The following is a 15,821-nucleotide window of genomic DNA, read 5'->3' on the forward strand; positions in this document are numbered from 1 at the left end:
AGGAATACGATCCTGAAGCTAGTATGAGTTATTATCGAGTGTCACTTTCTTATTTATTGTGCTTGTTTATGTGTATTGACAAAACTTAATGATATCTAATTGATAACGCCTTATGTATGTAAAATTTGCGACCAAAAAGACTCAGTGTGCAACTTACTGGAATAAAATCAAAACTGGCGTATTTTGTTTTACCCGCTACTATGTTCCAAGTTGAACCAAAATTCACAGTTTGGCTAACCAATGAATAGTTGCTGTAAAAATATTATCAACGCTATAAGTATAGCTACCAGTTTGGCTGCCAATTTTGAGTTCATTCCCTGAAGTCACACATTCAATCTTTTTTTGGCCATATCTTTTTGTTTCACACTAAAAGTGAGTTGGATTAGATTACATATATAAATCTTTAATACAACATTCATTTCTCAGTTTGCTAAGTGTATTTTTATTCCACCTTTAATAATAGTGATTTTATCTGTCACAAAATATCATCAAAATGTAAACACATTTTGGCCAAAACTATGCATGGTTATTAAATAAACTGTTCATCTTGATAGTTTTGTGGCTGCAAAACATTTGGTTCATATAATGATTTTTGTTAAAACAACTGTTACTCTTTCTTTACAGTTTTTAGACGATATTTCCTGCTACTGTTGTTGTCTTTGGTGGCTTGATATAGTTCTGTACCTTTGAATCTTCATACAGTCCAGATGAGTGTTAAAAGTGAACACAACAAGACCAATGTGATCATTCAGAATAGGTAAGTACTCGAGTTATGTCATGCGCTGTTTGGTTATTATGAAAAATCTTTTAACATTTGTGATTCCATATTAACATGGTACGAAACACAAAAAGAAAAGTTAAATCTAATAATAGTTCTCTATGGAAAGTTGATAATTTATCACGACAAATTGGTATAGCTATATGATAATGTATACTTCTCTAAATAAGCATATAGTACTTTTATAATGAATAGATAATTAACTTTTTACTGTTCCTTGAAGAAGGCAGAAGACTATTATCTGTTAATGAGCTTGTCGTTAGATACATAAAGCGTTTACAAGCGACCCCCTGGAGATTCATCCAGCTACATCAATAGTTATCAGAAACAGCAACATCTTTCTACCCTTCTGGGCCATCTAATTCCAACCAACCTCACTAGTTATCTGCTAGTTTTCATCTAAACTTAGTTATTATTACAGTAGCCCTGTTATTTATCGATGTTCCTAATTCCCGTTGATGTCACTTCTAACCAGTGAATACAAGTTAAACGATACTATCCAGAATGTGAGAAAGGCATCACCTTTTATGGTGTTGGATAATAATAACATATAATTCTGTAATATGCAACAGAAACTTAGTGTAAAAAAACATTATCGTAAATCAAAGGATAACAATAAAATAATTTATATTTTGATGTTGCATATCAGCCAGGGCCTGGCATGGCCAGGATGTCAGGGCGCTTAACTCGTAATTTCAAAGTCGCGGATTCGAATCCCTGTCATACTAATCATGCTCGCCTTTCAGTCGTGAAGGCGTTATACTGTGACGGTCAATCACACTATTTGTTTGTAAAAGACTAGCCCAAAAGTTGACGGTGTATGTTGTTGAGTGTCTGCCTTCCTTCACGAGTTAATTAAAGACGGTTATGCGCAGATAGGCCTAGAGTAGATTTGCGCGGAAATTTTAAAAGAAAACAAAAGTGTTGTATACCTCATGTTGTTGACACGTCGTCTCGTATAAGTTCGGCTCGGATACAAAATTTAAAGATACTAGAGAAAATCCACACCAATATAAGTCACCCTCTATTCGTAACGTTCTCTTTGTTGGTAACGTTTACAATCGGTTAGGGGAATGCGGTAGACTTGTGTTTAAATCCCAGTCCAGCGGGTATTGTTGTAACTTTTTAAATTATTAACTCATCATTTTTTAGAGTAAGATCATACAATATTAGGAAAACTAGATTAATATGATGGTTTAAATTAAATATTTAAATTATTGGTTAAAATTCGATTACAAAGACTAGGTGTCACAGTAATTATGGTGTTCGACCATAGTATGGAAGCCTCACCTTCAAATTCCAGTCGGGATTTTACGTTATTTTTAAATATTTATTATCGTATTTACAGTAAACTCTTTGAATATTTGTACAAATAGGAATATAATTACAGATTAAATCAGGAATCATATCATATTGCATATAAATACCAGTGTCTGTATCAAACACTATTTAGATATATTTTCAATCCAACAGATGGCAGTACAATACATTATCATTGTTTTACAACTCGGGCAAGAGGTTTTTAAAAATGTAGACGAAACGTTTATACACCTTTTTTCATGAAAAGTTATGCATTTCTCCATTTTACCTTCATATTTTTTGCCTTCACCATCACAACTAATAAATCGCGTCAGACATTTGACCATGCAAGAATATTTCTTCAAGAACCAGTTTTTGGCAGGACTTAATGTATAATATTTTATCAATAAGCGAATTATAACATAAAATAAAAACATATATACATAAGTCAAAATTTTAATGAAGGACCACTTACAGAAGATGGCCAAATATAAACAAAAAACGAAATATATAGGAAAATAATAAGCATTATTCTTTGATAAGTTGTTTAGGCAGAGCATTCGTGATGAAACTTTGTAGAATGGACGACAACTGCCTGTTGTGGAGACACAAGTGTAGAGGACGACGTTTCGAAAGTCTTCCGCCTTTCTTCTTCAAGTTGCCGTCCGTTCTACAAAGTTCATCATAACAAGCATTCTTTATACGTATGTTATTACTATAATATAGTGCATTTTAAGAAAACATGTTCAGAAAAGATTTATTTATATTGTCAATTTTCCGAAGAAATTGAATTAGAATTTAATGTCATATGGTATTCAGCTAGTTTCATATGACACATTGGGAATCTCATGTAAGACTTACAGAGCTTGAACCGTAATATATTTACTACTTCTGTAAAGAAATGAAAAGCAAGCAAGTTAAAGAAAATTAAAAAAAAAAAAACACTGACACACAGCAAATTTCAATTGAATATAAATAATATGCTTACAGAAATATATAAAAATGCCCAACGCTCATTATTGTATAAGTTAGACAGTTTTATTACACTGCATCAAACAAGCAAAGTAATAAATCCAGATAAGTATGAAAAATAAACGAAACGATGCTTCTATAAAATAAACCCATCATTAGGCAAGAAAAACTGTGGCTGCTCTATATCTATATATTTCTTCTTGAGTGAGTGTGGGGCCTGGCATGGACAGGTGGTTAAGGCACTCGACTCGTAATTTGAGGTTCGCGGGTTGGAATCCCTGTCACACCAAATATGCTCGCCCTTTCAGCCGTGGGGACGTTATAATTTGACTGTAAATCCCACTATTCGTTGGGTAAAGAATAGCCCAAGAGTTGGCGGTGAGTGATGATGAATAGCTGCCTTCCCTCTAGTCTTACACTGCTAATTTAGGGACGATTAGTGCAGATAGCCCTCGTGTATCTTTGCGCGAAATTCAAAACAACAACAGTAAGTGTGTGTTCTTCAAACGCACTCAGATAGTTCAACTATATCAAAGTTTATTTGTAATTAAGCACAGAGCTACACGATGGGTTGTCTGTGCTCTGCCACCACGGGTATCGAAACCCGCATTCTAGTGGTGTAAGTCTCCACATACACCACTGTGCCACTGAGGGTGGGTGAGAACTATATCAATCACAAGAACGTACAACGTGGTGTGGTACTCTATACTGTCAGTGCTTGGATAGATTTTGTTAAACCTGAAAAGTATATACACTTAATGAAATACTGACATATTTAAAGATTAATTTTGGTAACTGTGAACTGAGAATGGAGGAGCAAAAATGAATAATATAAATTATATCAATGTTATCAAGCGAATCCGGAAGAGTACAACAGTTCTTATGATTATTTTCTAATACAGTTTTAGTGTGAAACCCAAAAATTACAGACGTTTTCGTAAACACTCCAAACTTTTTTTACCTTTAAGAATTCGGGAACAGTAATAGTGTTTCTCCTGAGAATAGGACACAAGAATGTACCAAATACATCAACATACATTTTAATGAAACTATATATTATTTAAACATATGAAATGTTTATCTAGTTTATTAACTATTAACACAAACATAGCAAGTGTGTCTTACAAACCAAAACAAATGCTTTATTTCCTTGCTATACAGCCTAAGTACAAATAACGTTCTATCAGTTATAAAGCGGGGAGAAAACAGAAACTCTAAGCAACTTACATATAAGTATGTTGCTTAGATAGGTATGCTTAGATGCTTAAATTATGAAAATAGAAAAGCTAAAGCATTTCTAGCAATAAACATATGTATATCATATAAATTAAGCTTATAAGTTTTACATACCTAGTCCAAATAATCATTACCGAAGTAAAGCAGTATTCTAGCGAGAAAGGTGAAGACCATCACTATAACAGTGTTTTGATGAATTCACGTATACGTTTTGTTGAAATAATTGTATTCATGAAAATAATAAATACAAATTTGGTCACTTGTTTCTATGTATCTTGGGCATGTGACATTAATATAGATATATACCTAGACATTTATCCCTAAGCACACGCAAGTACCGAATAAATATTTTTCTGAATCCTCTTGTATTCGAAACATTTCTTATCTAAATGGATAAATGTTAAAATGCTTCTTTTAAAGCTTCAAATGATTTCTTTCCTCAACTTTACGAAATCACATATTACTTACATATAATTCTTACTTATAAACTTATTTGTGTAGCTACTATTATATATACATATATATATATTAGTACAGTTTTTGCTTCTTAAGTGATGAACTCCAGCCTCTTAATTTATCATTATGTGTCATTATCGTAAGCTAACTCTGACACAAACTATGTATTAGCGTTTTAAGAGTAATACTCTACTAACCGATTGTGATAAAAAATCAGCATTTATTATCAACGATGTTTCCTGCAAACTTAACTTGAAGAACAGTTGTAATCAATAACAGATAACTGTTCTATTTACTAAAACCCATTAAAATAAACAGCAAATAATATCAGTATTAGTTTCCATGATGATAAGCATATGAATAACGGTTAATAGCGATATTAGGTTCGGTAAAATTCTATTTGACTTGTAAAACAGTTAATATAAGCGTTAGAGACTTGATTCAATTTGGAACAGCAGCTAATGTTGATATTAGGGTAAATGAAAGACCACTTGACTGTTAATATCAGTGTTAGATTTACTGAATAAATACCTACTTATAACTTCGGTGAAGATCTATGTTAATAACGGCTGATATCAATGTTAACTGGTTCATTTAATTTGAACAACAGTTAATATCGATATCAAGGTTAAATTGTAATAATATTTACTGTTGAAACTAGACACTCTCACACTGCTACTCCTTTAACCCTGATTACTCTTCGTAAAGTCACTTACCGTCGAAACAAAGATCGGTTTTAAGGATAAAGATCAAAGAAAGCTTAAGAAGAAATATTAAAAAAATGTATAAGTTAACATATTTTATTCTATAACAAAGACTAGTAATATTTAATACAGTGCCTTGCGAATGAATGTATAAACATGTCGTTTCAGCTCGTCTTAACATATTCTTCAATGACTAAGGATAAAAAAAAGATTCGACTTCCTGATCCTTAGACGAGAGTTTCCCTTGCTGAGTGGCGTCTTTTCCAATGACAAATTTAACCTGTGTATCCACGACCGGTTAGGTCTTTAATGTACTGATTTTACCGATTTTTCAGTTAAAAGGGGGAGTGGGAGCCATTGATAAAAGAAAATATTCACTTAAGACGGTCATAAGTGTTTTATGCGGGTATATTTTCTAGGAAACCTCTTTTATTGTTGTTGTATTCTAGCCTGATTTTTTATCAAGTAGCCATTCTCAACGAATACAAAAAACAACAACAAAAGCATACAGTTACAAAGCTAATAATGCCAACACTCTTGAAAAGTAGCAGATTCCTCTGGTGAGCTAATTATATGTCTTTGAGTTTATAACGCTAAGAATCGGGTTTCGATGTCCGCAGTGGCCAGATTAAGGTAGCCCATTTGCACTTAACAATAAACAGGCTAAGTAACTAACATCATTAATATTTATAGAATAACGCTAACTTTGTGCTTTATCAAAATAACAAATTTTCTGGTAATACACCTTGGCTCCAATGGAACAATGGTATGTCTGCGCACTTATACTGCTAGGAACTTTTCGTATACCTTGGTACACAACAAACACACAATAAAGAAAATATTAATACACCTTGAAGTGTACCATTAGTAATTTACGCGTAAATACGATCTACTATCGTTCTACATAGGTTCAAAAACAAACTGTTGGCCTGTAGCAAACAGAACAAGCGTACATTAAAATAAGTGAAATGAAGTAAATAGGTTATCACGGTGTTTAAAAAATATCTTAAAAGATGTAACGAATCTCGTTGGAAAATCTTTCTTGTTAGTTCTTTTTCTCCTTACTAATTTTATTTAAAACGTTTAGTAACCTTTTGAGAGTGTTTCCAGGTGGGGCAGTGATAAGGCTACAAACATACAACGTTGAGGTCCGACGTTCTATTCTCCGCTATGGACACAGCAGCTGGCCTAATGTGGGTTTGCTCTAAAACAAACTGTTTGAGAGTGACATGTATACTTGAAAGTGGATCAATATCAGTTTTAAACTGTTTTTCAAGAACAAAATATTGCTAAATGTTCAGATTTACAAGTTAATCAGTAGAAGAGCTAAAGAGTTATAAAGAAACTAAAAAAAAAAACGTTTGCAGAGAGCAGGATGTGCAGGAATTTCAGTTGAATATTTTTACTGAACGATTATGTTGAGGATGCTTGTTATATTAAACATTAATGGTACTGGTCATTTATTTGTATTTTATTTCACTAAATAAATTGCTATCTAAGCCTGAAAAAAAGCAGATAAAACACGGGTTTTCCAGTGACATAAGAACATCAACCTGTTTCAGTGAAATGAAAACTTCATGGCAAAAATAAAGTGTGGTATAAAGCAAATATTGTTACTACGTCATAAAATTTTATTTATACACGCTAAGAAAAAAGTATATTTAGGCTACAGTTAAGGCGTGTATAAACATTGGTGGGTATACATAAGTATATATGTGTGGGTGGGTGGGTGGGTGGCTAGTGTATACTGTCACAGACGTTTTGTTTTAGAGGTTGATTCAGGGCTACCAGGAGAGAAATGTTGCATGACAAACATCTAGAGTTCCACATTTTGGTTGGTTAAAGCTACTCCAAGCAACAAAATGAGGAGAAACTTCGTGTTCCAGAAGAGCGTCGACGATACAGTAGTGTAGATAATAGAAGTGCTCATGGTGGAAACTCTGAAAGTGATGCTAAGTAAGTTAGAGTGTGGTCTTTATGTGTTACTGACAATCCGTTAGAGATCTTACCAATGACTTGGCTATATTTACAGGTTTGAAAGTTTTCCATATATACGGAATAGTATAATACACGTTGACACTAAGTGGCCCCAATGGATTAGTTGCTGTTCAGAAAACATTGCCTGAAAGGAATAATCAAACCAATGTGAGAAGTGGGCATCAGGCTTTAAACAATGGAATAAGCAAAACTAGAGGAGAGGGGTCGTTTTAGGTGGATCGTAATTCACATTGTTTGATAACAGTCAACTACAGTTTGTTCAATGGTAATACTTGCAGTGAAGGATACTAGAGTTCCTGTACAAATTTCAACTGTTCTTCTGCTAATGTTGGAGATTTACATAAATGTGATAGCATTCCGACTGCTAACAGGTACAAGTAGATTTTTTTCTGCTTGAATTCATCCTTCAAAAAAAACAGTAGTCTCAAGCATGCAACAACATGACGAAACGATAAATGGAGACTAATGGAACACTCGCAACTTTGACTTGACCTTGTGACGGATTTACTGCCATATATCTGTTTTAATATTGATGTTTGTTCAAGTTTAATTTTTATTTAGAAATGTACATAACGTATACTGTTGAATCTGTTTTACAAAATTCCTGCTTATTCACTGGAGTTGTAGAAGATGCTCGAGTGCAAGATTCAACTATATATATGTGTGTGTAAATATTCGTGTAACGTCTATGTTTTTCTGCAGGCTGAAATTTCTAGAAACTCCCTCTCGCCTATAAATGTAAATAATGATACGCACCAAGAGACAGTATATGTTATTGGTTTGCTATAGTTGATATAAACTTCGGAATCTATATTTGTGATTGATGCTTATTAATTGGAAATTTCAGATATTTGAGTAGGAACGTTTATAAATTCCGAATATTACAAACCGTTTAATTTCATTAGATTTACATTAGATATTGGTATTTTTACAAAGACATTATATAACTCCAGCAGTGATCAGCGAACAACGCAGGGCTAGTTAGCTCCCTGTTAAGTGAATTGTACCTAAATTAACTTGCTTCGTGAACCATTAATAACACATCAAGGAAGTTCCAGACCAGAGAGATGATTCAATATTGTAAAACTTTTGTACTTAGCATTTCAAAGGCTACTTGTGGTTACGTAATAACATATCAAAGGCTACTTGTGGTTACGTAATAACATTTCAAAGTCTGCTTGTAGTTAGGTAATAACATTTCAAAGGCTACTTGTGGTTACGAAAAACATTTCAAAGGCTACTTGTGGATACGAACAACATTTCAAAGGCTACTTGTAGTTAAGAAACAGCATTTCAAAGCCTACTTGTAGTTAGGTAATAGCATTTCAAAGACTACTTGTGGTTACGTAATAACATATCAAAGGCTATTTGTGGTTACGTAATAGCATTTCAAAGTCTACTTGTAGTTAATTAATAACATTTCAAAGGCTACTTGTGGTTACGAAAAACATTTTAAAGGCTACTTGTAGTTAGGTAATAGCATTCCAAAGGCTACTTGTGGTTACGTAATAATTTTCAAAGGCTACATTGTAGTTTGGTAATAACATTTCATAGGCTATATTGTAGTTGGGTAATAACATTTCAAAGGCTACTTGTGGTTAAGTAATAACATTTCAAAGGCTACTTGTAGTTAGGTAATAGCATTCCATAGGCTACTTGTGGCTAAGTAATAACATTTCAAAGGCTACTTTTAGTTAGATAATAACATTTCAAAGGCTACTTGTGGTTAAGTAATAAATATCAAAGGCTACTTGTGGTTACGTAATACATTTCAAACGCTACATTGTAGTTGGGTAATAACATTTCATAGGCTATATTGTATTTGGGTAATAACATTTCAAAGGCTACTTGTGGTTACGTATTAACATTTTATAGGCTACATTGTAGTTAGGCAATAACAATTCACCAGAGACACTTCGAGAATCATAAGTTTGCTAACGCGGTTTTTAAAACAATATTATGCTGCAAACCTGTATTTTCTTTCTCTTCATTAGCATTGCTGTCATTTCTTTCTTTTTTTCTTAACAATATGGGACTAGTGAATACAATAAGATGTGTGCCGTTGTGCAGGATGTTATGTGTATCAGTGTGTATTGTTCAGAACAGATGATGTTTGTAACAGCTTCATTTATTGGTTGGCTTGATATGGTGATTTAGAATAGCGCAAAGCACTTCGAAAATTTGCTATGACAGAGTCTGAAACGTTATCAAACGTGTCCAATATAACAAAAGTCATGATTTACAACATGCTCCAGAAGAAGCAGTTTTTAAGATATATTTTTTTAATGAGAAGTTTTCTTTATAATCGCCTTGTACGTCGCATAATTCGATGAAATATATCTGCTAGCCAACGTGACACTGCGTTAAATCTAGTGAACATTCTTCAAATTGAGTGACACATTTCATAAATTAAAGATTTCTCAAATTCAGTAATATTATCTTAAATCAAATATCTGAGGTTTACGGCTATGTAATCATATAACCTAATGAACGCTTTTAGGCTACGTTATAAATTGCAGGTTCTAGAGAAAGCTGTTGATTTATGTACCGTTGAAACGTGTGTGTATTCTTGAGAAGGGTGAAACGTTGTTTACCCTAAATAGGGCCGAAGGTCGCCAAGAGGGGGTTACCTATTTTAACCACTCGCATCATTATACAGCAGTGTGTTGCTTCTCTGTGAGTTAGTGAACACTAAAGTGACGTCACAATTTGTACTGCCGTGATGTCAGTAAAAATACCTATGCCATGAATCACGAAAAGAATTATGTATTCGGCAGGCTATGACATAGCATGACGCTATGTATTGTTTCTTTGAAACAAAGAAATAAAAATATATATGTAAAACGGCTCGTTTGGGTTGAGAAATTTTTTTACGTAGAGGAGTGAACAACGTTTTGACCTTCTTCGGTTATCGTCAGGTTCACAAAGAAAGTGAGAGATAACTGTTCGGAAGCTGTCCACGTGTTTGAAAGGGGTTGTGTAATGAGTGTTGGAATGTAGAGGGCGGGCTTAGATGTTGAATATACAATTTTATATTATTATTATTTTTATTATTATTTATTATATTATATTTTAATATAGATATAAAGGTGTTCCTTTGTATTGGTTTATTTTGGGCTTAAGTTGTTGTATAAGTAAGGCTTCTTTAATTTTGCGTTTGTTTATGTTTGTTTCTTTATTTAGTATTTGAGTGTTTTCTATGGTTATGTTGTGTTTATTTGACTTACAGTGTTCGAAAACGTGTGAAGGTGACTTTTTATGTTCTTTAAATCTGGTTTCCATTTTTCTACTTGTTTCTCTAATATAGAAGTCGTGTCAGTTATCACATTGTATTTTATAAATAATGTTGGTGTGGTGTTTGTCAGTGTAGTTTTTACATACGTTATATAGACCTCAGTTTTGTGCCTGGTTTTTGAATAAATTTGGTATTAACTGGAATGTCATATATTGTTACTAGTTTTTGCTAAATATTGGTCATTTTTCTGCTGATGTCGGGAATATATGGTATGCAGCAATATATGGTTTCGTGATTTTTTGATTCGTGAGATATATTTACTTTTGTTGGTTGATTTTGATTTCTGTCTAGGTGTGTGCGTATAATGTTTTCTACGGTTTGTGGAGGAAAATTATTGATGTTGATGAAATATTGTTTTAATTTTGTCTAATTCATCGTTAATTTTATCTGGTGACCATAGTTTTATGGCTGTGTTTATTTGGTTTCTTAGTATGTTGAGTTTTTGTTTTGTTTCATGTGCTGAGTACCAAGGAATGTAAAGTCCACTATGGTGATTTTTCGGTGGATTTCTGTTTTAAATTGTGTATCGGTTCTTGTAATTTTGAGGTTAAGAAATGATATTTGATTGCTTCCTTCATGTTCACATGTGAAGTTGATGTTGGGATGTATAGCGTTAATGTGATTGAAAAAATTAAGTGTGTGTTCTGTAGATCTGAATCCCGCAATCGTGTCGTCTACATATCTGTACCAGTATAGTGGTGGATGTAATGCTGTGTTAATTGCTTGTGTTTCAACTTGTGCCATAAAAATATTGGCTAGAACTGGTGATACTGGGTTGCCCATGCTTAGGCCATTTGTTTGTATACATTTGTGGTTGTTGAACATGAAATTTGTCTTCATCGTGGTGAATTCTGTGAGAGTTGCTAATTGGTTGCTGGGAATGTCTGTAGATGGGTTAAAGTCTCGGATATAGAGTTCTAAGGCTATCTCGCAGGCTTCAGCGGTTGGAATTTCTGTAAAGAGGGATATAACATCGAAACTGGCCATTAAGGCTTTGTGATTAAGTTGATTAAGATCAGACTTGAAATTAAAAGAGTTTTAGATGAATGAGCTGGCAGAAATAAAAATGTTTGTTACTCTTAATGTTGATTATATTTACTCTACACTTTCAGGGATCCTGAGCAAGTACATCTAGTAAAATTTCACACTTTTACATTAAAGATAAAATACAAACTTTCTCAGGCAAAGTGATACTGTGATGAATATCACGAACCATATCTCAGGCTGAGCGGTAGGTCATAAAATCTATAGAGCAATTTATCAAGCTAAATGATACAGTGCTGAACCTAACAACTGAATTCTTAGGTTGAGTGATACACTGTATAGATTCTTGTATAGAAAAATGAACCTCCGATAAACAATTTTTTTTTATTACACCCCCACGGCTGAGAGGGCGAGCATATTTAGCGCGACGCGGGCGCGAACCCGCGACCCTCGGAGTACGAGTGGCACGCCCCGTCACACCAAACATGCTCGCCCTTTCAGTCGTGGGGGCATAAGAATGTGACGGTCAATCCCACTATTCGTTGGTAAAAGAGTAGCCCAAGAGTTGGCGGTGGGTGGTGGTGACTAGCTGCCTTCCCTCTAGTCTCACACTGCTAAATTAGGGACGGCTAGCACAGATAGCCCTCGAGTAGCTTTGTGCGAAATTCCAAAACAAACAAACAATGTTATGCGAGCAACTGATATAGCTAAGTTAAAAACTTATTCAAGAAAGACGACGACCAACTTCAAATAAATGTTTTTATTTTTTTATATTTTACTCGTCGTTTTTGAGACTACAACAATATTGTATAATGGAACACACTGAAGCGTTCTAACAAACAAATTAGAATTGTTGATCGAGATAATAAACCGCCCAGTGACACAGAGGCATGTCTGCGGACTCATACCGGTAAAAACCAGGTTTCGATACCCGTGGTAGCCAGAGCACAGATAGCTTATTCTGTAGCTTTGTGTTTAATTCCACACGCAATAATAAATCAACCTCTGATGCTTTAGTGGTAAATCTAATGACATATTTTAAAACTGACTTTCGATACCTGCGGTGAGCAGAGCAGAGATTGCCTTTTGTGTATATTTGCGCTGAAAACAAAGAAATAAAGATAAAAAAATGAAGTAAAATAAAACTCACATGTAATAATAATAATTACACTAACGCCAGGCGTATTTTTCTAATAGAATGATGCTTGTGTTGAATCAGAAAAGATTCCGTTAATTTCACGTCAAGGAAGTTGACACAGATTTATAACCTATGACGTTCAAAGATATTCGAAAAAAATCGTCAACAGAAAAGTTCTCTGAAGTTGTTTGTCTCCTATCTTTCATGTGGCTTCCATCCGTCATTCAGCACTGAAGACTTTTAAAAACTAATAAAAATGAATTATTTACATTTTTTAGTTGAATGTAATAGAGAACGGCCTCTAAAATCTCAAATACTGAAGTTACTGTTACTCTTGGTAGTAGCGCAGATAGCCTAGTTGTTTTGCGCCATAAAACACCAAACCAACCAACCAACTCTTGGTAGTATTTAAGGCCAACATTGACACACATAAAGTTTCAGGCCGGGTAATGCAGTGTAGAGGCCGGAGAACGATTTTTCAGTCTGTCACTGAAACACATTTTTCCAAAGGTGTTGGTTTTGGCATGTGTCGAACATTTAATTTCTGATATACTGAGATGTGCCAAATGAATTCGGATTTTTAATAAATATGTTTAGGTGATTTTCACGTGAAATTGAGTCTTGCCTACTTACTTATAAGCTAAATATTTTGAATTTTCTATATCATTGATTCTTGAAATTGAGTGAATTCATGGCTGAAATAATAAAAAAAAAATTATTGAGATAATTAACAATGCCACTGTAAGTTACTTTCATAATTCTTTGAGATAATTAACTATATTTATTTTAGTTTCGTACTTTTAGAGGTAATTACCTATGTCGCTGAAAAGTGCTTTCCCAATATTTTGAAGTAATTAACTATGCTGCTACAAGTTCTTTTCATAATTTCTTGAAGGTTTTAACAACGTTGTTTCAAACTGTTTTCATGATTTCATGAGGTAATTAACTATTTGCTCAAAACTGCTTTCATAAGTTTTTTTTAAATAATGAACTCTACTGCTCCAAGTTTAGCTGTCATTTTCTTATTTTATGTCTTGGTTAAATTGTCAGTAGAATTCCGCCAACAATGTCGACACAAACAGTTCTTTTTCTTTTCTATTTCTTCTTTCTCTATCTTTTTATCTCATATTTATTTTATCCTTTATTTTTCTTTGTCTTTTGAAACAAAGTATCTATTAATTTCCTTCACCGAAGCTAGACCAAAGTAAATATATGTTCATAGTTTCAGAGCACCTATGGCCAGCCTAGAATGTCTGGACGAAAGCACCATGTCCAGCGAGAGTCCAATGACCACTCGTCCCCCGAGTCGACAGACTTCTGTCCACTGGGCCGCAGGGATGCGTTATAGGTAGGTAGGAATTTGTATTCAGTTGGTTTGTCAAAGGTAGATTGTTGTAAAATCTATAAAAAATATTTGTATCTCAAGTAATTTCAAGTCTGACATGGTTTGGGGTTCGTGCCAGGCGAAGGGTCGGATAGTCCAAGGTTTAAGGTACAATGACACTGAACACACTCTGCACTCTCATTTGTGGTGCGCAATAAAAGTTAGACAAACCTTTCTGTTATACGATTTGAAGAGCCTGATAAAGTTTTCGTGACAACTGTTATCAGACAAACCTTTCTGTTATACGATTTGAAGAGCCTGACAAAGTTCTCGTGACAACTGTTATTAGACAAACCTTTCTGTTATACGATTTGAAGAGCCTGACAAAGTTCTCGTGACAACTGTTATTAGACAAACCTTTCTGTTATACAATTTGAAGAGCCTGACAAAGTTCTCGTGACAACTGTTATTGCGAACTGGCTTCCTTCATTCTGATCTATAGTTCAAAATTTAGGACATAAAAGTCTTGTAATTTTAGACTAGACCAATACAGCAGTCTATATTTTATCTTACAGCTTCTAAAAAAGCTGTCATTGTTACGAGCACGAGACAAATCATGGAATCATACATACACAAACGTTCGTCACTGAAATTGGAATACTTTCAGTCGTTGGCTGAACATTTGAACAATGTTGTTCAAATATATCAAATCTCTGTATTAGTCAGTGTCTAGTTACAGAAACGTATATTCTTTAGATATGTATATATATATTTTTCACTTGAATGACCTAGACATTACCGTGTTAACCATCCTAATGAATGTTGTAAGGTTCAATACACCAGTAACTACCATATTTACAAATCTGTTATAATCTCTCTCTCTCTGGTGTTTGGGTATATATATTTTTGTATACCCAGGAGGGTCAGGTACATCAGACCTCCTCCTCCTTCCATTACCTTGTTGAAATGGACTGATTAATGTGCAATAATATCAATTTTAAACTGGTTCTCCTGTTATAATATTACTCAGTTTTGTCTGTCTTGAAAATGCGCGCGCTCGTTACTCTATAAATGCGCATGCATGCACACTTCCATAGAAGTAAATAAAAGGGGGAGAGGAGGTAAATGTATTTTGTTGACATTTTGTACAATAACATACTTATAGGTTTTTAAAAAGGTCTGACGTTAGATCATGGAATAACATTAACATTATAAGTTTAGTTATTGATAGCATTAAGTACAGTGAAGTTTAGCCCTAATTAAACTAAAGCAAAACACATCCACAAGTTAGTATTAATTTATTTCTTGTCTAATACAGACGTACTTAATGATTTTGTTTGTTTGTTTTGGAATTTCGCACAAAACTACTCGAGGGCTATCTGTGCTAGCCGTCCCTAATTTAGCAGTGTAAGACTAGAGGGAAGGCAGCTAGTCATCACCACCCACCGCCAACTGTTGGGCTACTCTTTTACCAACGAATAGTGGGATTGACCGTCACATTATAACGCCCCCACGGCTGGGAGGGCGAGCATGTTTGGCGCGACTCGGGCGCGAAACCGCGACCCTCGGATTGCGAAGCGCACGCCTTAACGCGCTAGGCCATGGCAGGCCCGTACTTAATGAAGGCTTAACTAATG

At 34.2% G+C, this 15,821-nt stretch overlaps 1 protein-coding gene across 2 annotated transcripts in view; it reads left to right on the forward strand.

Annotated features, from left to right (window-relative positions):
• LOC143223103 (voltage-gated potassium channel subunit beta-2-like) overlaps positions 1-15,821 on the forward strand; it is a 53,909-nt gene that overhangs the window by 17,392 nt on the left and 20,696 nt on the right. Inside the window, exons 2-3 of one of the 2 annotated variants that reach the window (XM_076450551.1) lie at positions 625-757; positions 14,083-14,208. In XM_076450551.1, coding sequence (XP_076306666.1) covers positions 708-757; positions 14,083-14,208 — 176 coding nt within the window. In that variant the 5' untranslated portion in view covers positions 625-707. The remainder of the gene's footprint in view (positions 1-624; positions 758-14,082; positions 14,209-15,821) is intronic. The other variant, XM_076450552.1, reaches the window with a different exon arrangement.

This window comes from Tachypleus tridentatus, chromosome 8 (genome assembly GCF_004210375.1).
Source record: "Tachypleus tridentatus isolate NWPU-2018 chromosome 8, ASM421037v1, whole genome shotgun sequence".
In the NCBI taxonomy this organism is placed as follows: domain Eukaryota; kingdom Metazoa; phylum Arthropoda; class Merostomata; order Xiphosura; family Limulidae; genus Tachypleus; species Tachypleus tridentatus.